The sequence below is a fragment of the Lissotriton vulgaris genome, chromosome 7 (genome assembly GCF_964263255.1).
Source record: "Lissotriton vulgaris chromosome 7, aLisVul1.2, whole genome shotgun sequence".
Taxonomy (NCBI): Eukaryota; Metazoa; Chordata; class Amphibia; order Caudata; family Salamandridae; genus Lissotriton; species Lissotriton vulgaris.
The window spans coordinates 1,573,755,297-1,573,763,309 of record NC_141695.1 but is presented as its reverse complement, the minus strand read 5'-3'; the positions used below and the strand labels follow the sequence as shown (position 1 = coordinate 1,573,763,309).

The following is an 8,013-nucleotide window of genomic DNA, read 5'->3' as shown; positions in this document are numbered from 1 at the left end:
GCCAAGGCATTTGATAGAGTCTGCTGGGTGTACCTTTGGGAGGTTTTGGAGGTAATGGGGTTTGGTCCCATCTTTATTCAGACCCTACCAAACTGTTATCAAGGAGCCTTTGCGCGGATCCTCTTAAATGGTTTATTAACTCCAAGTATCAGTATTCAGAGAGGAACCAGGCAGGGGTTCCCCATCTCCCCTTTATTATTTAATATCTATAGAACCCGTAGCACAAGCTATAAGGTTAAATTAATTAAACGCCCCTTATAGGTCTGAACTTTATAGCTCTAAATTAGCCCTCTATGCAGATGACCTGATACTATATACAAGTGACCCCGAGGCGGCGATTCCTCGGGTTGAGGAGCTATTGGTCGAATGTGGGTCCATATCAGGCTATGCGGTAAATAGTTTAAAAACAGAGGCTATATGTTGGAACCTGGAACAATTGAGAGTGAGCTCAGAGTTTAGATATCTGGGGATCTATATTGTGAAAGATCTGCAAAAAATTCCTCAGATAAATTTGAACAGAGTGACCAAAGAAATAGACCGTCTTTTCAGTAGATGGAGAAATTTTCCTTTAACCATCTATGGGAAAATAAACCTGGTAAAGATGGTAATTCTCCCCAAGCTCTCCTATTTATTTTCCACTATACCTCTAAACTTTCCGAAAAAGAGTATCAGTAAGGTGCAGAGCAAGATAGGGAGCTTTATATGGGGGGAAAAGGGGGTCCCACTGACGTGGAAAAAACTCAGACGGAGACTCATTAAAGGAGGAATGGCTCTCCCTGACATCAGCCAGTATGCAGTAGCATTCCAGTTTAAGAGCATTCGGATGCTACGTGTGAAACCAGATGAGTCAGCCTGGGGTAGGCTGCTGGGAGAGATGGTGAGAGCGGAAGGGGGAGGAGGAGGCGAGGCTTTCTTGTATAAGTTTGGGTCCCCCAGATTCTTTAAGCGTGCCCGTTTGAAGGTCCTGAGGCAGCTCTGGAGTTGCGGCACAGGGCGAGGCTCAGTTGGGGGATAGGCTACTGTTCAGACCTGGGTCCTGTCTGAGATTCGCCCGGAACTCCGGAATGCCTGAGAGATAGTCTAGCATTGCCAATAAAGAGGGCGGGAATCAATACCTGGATGGAACTTGCCGACACTGAAGGAGTACATCCTTGGGAATATCTGAGAGTGAAGATAGAGACTGGACTATCCAGATTCAAATATCTTCAGCTAGTGTCCTGGTATGATGCGGAAAGGGAGGAGGTAAGGGGAAACGGAGAGACTGAGAGGCTGTGTCAATCCGCCCTCCCAATTAAAAAGGAAATTTCGATATGGTACCATCATTTACTAGAAGCTGAAGACCTAGTAATTCCCCCCTCAGAGGTGGTATGGAACCAAACCTCCATTGGATCTTTGGTAGAGTCCCTTTTCGAGCCATCTTTAAAGACACTATACAACTTTATAAAACCGGCCTGTCTGAAAAAGAATCATTTTTTCATCATCAATAGACTCTATTACACCCCTGCTAAGATAGCAAAATTCACCCCAGCACCTCCACCCAATTGTCCAAGATGTTATACTCCTCTAGCTAATGGCATCCACATCTTTTTTTTATGTATTGAATTGGAACTTTTTTGGAAAGAGGTGGGGGATACTCTTCTGGATGTTTTTAAAACCAGGGTTGAGGTTAATCTCTCCTTAATCCTATTTGGAGATGATGGTCTCTTTTGTCAGACAGCCTCCCAGCAAGACCGAGGTCTTTTACCATATATGATTTGATTGGCACGGAGAGAGATCTGCAGGAAATGGAAAGACCCCCTCCCACCAAAAAGAGAGGACTGGCTCAAAGCCTCGTTTGTTATGGCCCGGCTAGATTATGAAGGTGCAGAGGATAAGCTGATTAACATCTGGCATCCTCTAATAAATTGGGGGCGAACCTTAAGACTGATCTTGCTGGTACAATGATTACACCACATCCCGTACAAAAAAGGGATGGGTAAGGTGACCCAAGCGTGTGTGGTAAGCCGAGAGGTCCACAGTTAGTGAAAATGGCTGTATAAATTCAGCAGAGGCTTGAAAGGTGGGATGAGGAAAAAAAAAAAATGAAACCTGGTACAATATAGGGTATGTCTTCTGATGTACTAAAGCCAGATGCCCTGTAGGGGATGGCCCACCAGCAAAAGGTTAGTGACACGAGCCAGAGGAGGCTCTGCCATCAGAAACCAGTACCAGCCCCCTCCCCCAATGAACCTTGTGTGTGGCAGATGATCAGTTAATTTATGTGGGATATCTGCACCCAGCAGACCTTACCTGGACGGCTGGAACATTTTTTTTGTTGGAGTACTGAAATAACTAAAAATATTCTATGTAAAGACATTTTGTTTTCGAATATATGCAGTGTGTTCATTATCAATCAGTGATTGCATTAACACATTATTCATAAACAGTCACAGAATAATTAATGGATCTCTTTTTTTAAAAAAGGTGTTGCGTCTGCACTTTAGTGTCAGAAAGTATTTTAGAAATGGCGTTGAAGTCCATGACAGTTTCCTATTTTATAATTTGAAATAATCAAAGTTTTTTAACGGGCAAACCTGAAATATTAAGAACTAGATTGACCTTTTATAGCCATTGATTGGTTTATCAAGATAAAGATGGTGGGGAGATGAGTAGCAAAGTAAATTCTTGTATTATTGGAGAATGTTTGTATACAGGAAAACATTATTTGTTCCATCTACATTAGTGACAAAGCAAAACCGAGCTAATCATTAAGACGTTTCTACGAAGTACCTTATCACATCTTTGAATTTGTGATCAATTCAACATTATTTAATTATGAGGGAAACATGTCCTGTTGTGGTAGGTGTGACTGTTATTCAAACTTTTGATGCTACTAAAGATCTAGTGAAGGAATTGGCCAAACAAATTGCACCAGTTTCAATAACTAAAGCAAAAGGATTATGCAGCATATTTACAAGAAAATGGTGCAGCATGGAGACGCAAGCAATTTTGCTGCCCGGAGCTTCATCATTTTTTAAGTAGATGAATATGCCGTATTTACAACAATATGGCACATTCCCGTACCCACCCCTGCGCCGGCACATAGAGGCAGACTAGTGCCAGCACAGGCACCCTTGCACCATGGTGCAAGAGTGCCTGGGTTGCATGGATGATTGTTGGTGTGCACTAAAGGACACCTTCCTGCACAAAAACAATCATCAATAGCGCGTTGCACCTTCTTTGTGTGATGCAGAATGCAGCTTGCATGTTGGTGTATTTAAAGGCCCATTGCCTGTATGCTACCTGTACCAATGCCATAGAATTCTCTGCTCCAGTATCAGTTTTTTACCAGGCCCTTGTGCCAGATTTACTAACATAAGAAGTAACACAACTCAGCAAGACAACTTGCTGCTCTGCCTCACAAGTAGAGATGATAAATAAGGGCACATTCCTGCTCTCTCTCTCTGTGCAGCCTAGGACCAATGCAGGCACCCTTGCTCCATGGTGCAAAGGTGCATGCATTACAGGCAGGGGACCACTCTTGCACAAAAATATTCCTCAGCTGCATTTTCCTCTTTCTATGTGTGCTGCAGAATGCAGCACCTGTGGAAAGAAGAAATAATGAAGAGAAATAAACATATTTACAGTTGGTTTACCCCTGTTGGGATTGCACAGAATTTTGTTTCCAGGTTTACTATCCTTAGTAAACATGGGAATGCGTCAGAATTCATGGGTTGATGTGTGGGTATGCCCAAACTCCAACCATGGAACCCTTTCCCAATGCAGATTTGTGCTGCTTTGTGTTATTCTGGGTTTACTAAGCCACGCAGAGCCACCAAGGTGGCTGAATGGCTTAGTAAATATCACTTAGGCCTGTGTATTATTGCCCTACATCATTTACCTTGATGCAAATGCAATGTAAGGGCATGGTAAATCAAGAAACTGGTGTGCTCAGCCTACGAAGTAACACGGATGATGATGCTGTTATTGCAGTATGCATTCTCAAAGTAGATGAAAAGGCCTCACTTTTTTCAGCTAAGCAGGAACCCACCAATGTTTAGAAAACGATCATTGATTGAGGCTGAGTGTATATGGTCACGGAGGGGCATATTATCAACAAATAGCGTTATTTATCGCTAAGTAGGGTTAGCTTCAATTTTTTTATCGCCGCGAATCGCCAGATTTTATCGCTGAGATAACGTGCTATTAGCAACGTTTATCTCAGAAGCGATAACATTTCCGGTGATAGCAGCGAAACCCGTGAATATCGCTGAGAATACAGCGATATTCAAGCATTATCGCTAACAGGGTCTTAGCGATTATATCCACCTCCCATTGGATATAATGGCTAAGAACTGGTATGAGCAGGCGTTAGTTTTTGGAGATATTCACTCTTAGCACGAATATTTCCATCGCTACGCCTGTGTTGGTAATAGGCGATAGCGATGTTAGCAACAGCTTTCAGTCACGAACAGGTTGGGTACGCCCACTTTGCATGTCATTAGCGATAAATATTGCGGACATGATAAGCGGGCCCCAAACCACTCGCTATCGCCTACAAGCTGTCGCTAACTGCTGTTAGCGACAGCTTGCTAATAGGGCGATAGAATTATCGCCGCTTAGCGGCCGAAAACGGCCACTAAAGCGGCGATAATTTCCTATTGCCCCCCTTTATAATATGCCCCGGAGTTCTATAAATGAGCAGCAAGTTCTTAAAACCGGAAGTCACCTTGCATCTTCATATTTTTAGGCCCAGATACCTTGAGCTCATAATATGCCGAAGCTAACACATCACAAAAAAAACACCGAACGCATTCATGTAATTGCAACAATGATCTAATATACAAAACATGTCATCGGTCAGTTTGTAGGACCAATTATTAAATATGAAACATTCCATTCTTCTTTATCCACAGCGCGTAGTTCTTTTTTTTATGTTTGCAAAGGTAAAAAAGGTAATAAATATATTGCAGAACTGTCCATTCCAGGCATGTTTTGCAGCGGACATCCTCAGGATTGCATGATTGCTATTTTGCAGCCAGCGTGTCTCAAGGCTCATGGAAAGTTTTTTATGCTTTTATTATTGTTCTGTTTCCTGCAGTCTTCATCAGTGCTCAGACCGGTAGGTGGGAAACGTGTCTGTTCGATGGAGCTTCAGTGGGTTTGAAATATCTGGTCCATCAGCAGAATGGGAAAAATAAAGAAATCAAAAAATTAGAGTGGATTTTACATTTTTTTTCATACTAAAACCACAATGCGACATGTTCTTTAAAGTGATCAAAAGGGAAGAGTTAGATCTAAACTCACAAGTTTTGGGAATTGTTATCCCTCTCTTGAGAAGGAGCAGAGAGAATGCCATCAATATTTTAAAGTTGTAGCCATCTTGTACGACTAACATGCTCCTTTATGAAACAACATACCTCCCATATTGCAAACTTAGAAAAGCATTGACATTTTGGTTAGAAACTGTGTAAGAATGTACCTTTCTTTGTAAGACTTTCGTTGGTATTGGATGTCTGGAAGAATGTTTAAAAATAGGAATAAAAAGTTGGACCGCTATATAAAGGAACATTAGGTGTATTCCATTGAACTGGATTAGTAGAGTTAATTTACGGTTTTATTGAAATGTCAAGCTCGATAAACACCAATGATTATGGTGTAATGTACTCTCTGATGTATTGGTGAAATCTTCATACACATGTCTACAGGATTTATTCTTTTGATTTTTAAAGTTATTTTCAGTAGTGGCCCGGCGTGGAGGGAGTTCCGCGCGGCAGTGGGGAGGGGCGGGGGTGGGGCAGGGGAGGGTTAGTAAACTCTGGCTCACGGCTGACCGGAGTAATGGAAAAAAAAAACGAAATTCATTGTGCGTACTGAAACGCATTTGGCATTTCAGTGCGCACAATGAAATTTGTTTTATTTATTTATTTATTACATTACTCGGGTTGGCCGTTAGCCGGAGTTTGCTACCCCCCACCTGCCCATCCCCCATCCACTCCACCGCCCCCCGGAACACCCTCCACGGGACGCTACTGGTTATTTTCCTTAAAATCCTACCCAACATGGGCATCACTACGAATGTTCACATTCACATGGTGAATTAACAGTGATTCTTGGTTGAACCCTGAAATTTCTTTGAAAAATTATGAATTATTAGGGTAATCAGTTCTTCTGGGTCTCATTCTCCTCCACTGCCTCAGTAGTCGCAATTTCCTAGTGAAACATGACATGTCTATGGTATTTCTCCAGACTTTACAATTTGATTTGCGGTCAGCAATGCTGTTACTAGCCCCATCCCGAACTCCAGGTGCTAAAAAATAACAAGGAGCTAATTGATGAACATTCCACAAGCAGTGGCGGCTGGTGACATCTGAAAATGGTAAGGCGTAAAAATTGTGTTTGAGTTCACCATTGCAAGGGAGCACAGCCAGCGAGCCGAAATAACCTAAGGTGGGTTGGAGGGGTTCTCCCCAGAGAAAAGTTTTAAAATGAGTCGACAAATGGTGCATTTTCAAGGTAATGTGAGAAAGCAAGAAGGTTAATAAAGCAATTGTGGAAGTGCAGTTATTACATTAATAAAGAAATGTCATATCTGAAATGGCGTGCCTGCTGTCAATAGGTTGAATGGGTCATCCAGGATGGCACAAAAGTGTGTTGCAGCCCTGGGGACCCATTTGGAGACCCATTTACCAACAATGCCTTGGGTACCCCTAGTACGACATACTAGGCACTTATGGGAGGGTAAAGCTTTTGCCAATTTGGGATTACCAAGCCGCCAAACATAGCATTTTGTAGGACAGAGCACAGGCACTGAGTTCTGGGCAGCTGACTCCAATGCACAAACAGAGTCATACCTATCAGCATTTGGAGCAAAAAGTGGGGGTGATTGTACAAAAAGGGAAATTTTCTTGCATCCATCTTAGCACCTGATTCACAGTGGCATTATTGTTTTGATGCAAAGTCCAGTCAGGCTACCCTAACAGATCAAGCTTTCCAACAAAAACTATGGATACTTGCACTAATCCACAAAGTTGCACCCAAGTCATGCCCTTTGATGCAAAGTGGTGGAAACTGACAAAGAGCAGCACAAAGTGCTATGTACACTGAGAAAGGGGAACCTTTCAGGTACAAAATACCTTTTTTGCTGGAAAGGAAAAATCCTTACAAGATTGTGTGCTCCTTTAGATCACCTGGTTCTACTTTGCCCCAGCATAAACCCTTAGTAAATCTGAGCCCTAATTTCTATAGCAGTCAGTTTAGATGAATAAACAGTTTTGTTTTTCTGAACATTATTAAGGAATTTTATTTGTTCCACTCACTTTACGGGGCCCACTGGAAGTTGGGGGCCCTGGCCAATCACCTGCTTTGCTCATGCCTTAAATTGTCTCTGGGTGAAGGGTGTCTATTCTCTGCACCCTGTCAAAGGAGGAGGATTGTAGGAAATGTTGCATGCTTAAAATATGCTACTTAAAACAAACTGACAACATAATATTATGCCCCTTTTTCTTAAATAAAATTAAGACTCTTCTTTGCCAAGTGGCTTGATGAATATGCAATCTTCCGTATATATGAGACGTTTGGGACACCGAGGAAACTTGACAGTGCATTTAGAGAGAGGTATTGATTTCAACACTAAGGGACAGATGTACAACCCTTACATTTGGCGACTCGCAAATTGCGTCGCTTTGCAACTCTCAAAATGCAATGTACAGCTGCGTCACAGACACTGTTAGCGATTCCTAATGGGGTCGCAAATTGCCTACCTCATTAATACTCATGAGGCAGGTGCTATTTGCAACACCATTAGGGATGGTACCTGCTGGGGTAAGCAGACCACCATGTCTGTGAATGATTTTTAAATAAAACAGTTTTTAAAAAAATCCAAAGAAAAAAGAAAAATGAAATGTTTCTGTTTCATTTTTTTGAAAGTAGGCAGTGGTCCCTGGTACCACTGCCTGCTCTTAAAAAATATTTTTGAACCCACTCACAAGGGGCAAGGGGTCCACTAACTGAAGTAGGTGGTAAACTGCGAGT

The 8,013-nt window shown here is 42.2% G+C and overlaps 1 protein-coding gene across 2 annotated transcripts in view; it reads right to left on the bottom strand.

Moving 5' to 3' along the window:
- Positions 1–4,798: 4,798 nt before the first annotated feature.
- Positions 4,799–8,013, bottom strand: part of DOK5 (docking protein 5) — a 664,757-nt gene continuing 661,542 nt past the window's right edge. For both annotated transcript variants that reach the window (XM_086929014.1, XM_086929015.1), the window contains exon 8: positions 4,799–5,151. In XM_086929014.1, coding sequence (XP_086785140.1) covers positions 5,087–5,151 — 65 coding nt within the window. In that variant the 3' untranslated portion in view covers positions 4,799–5,086. The remainder of the gene's footprint in view (positions 5,152–8,013) is intronic.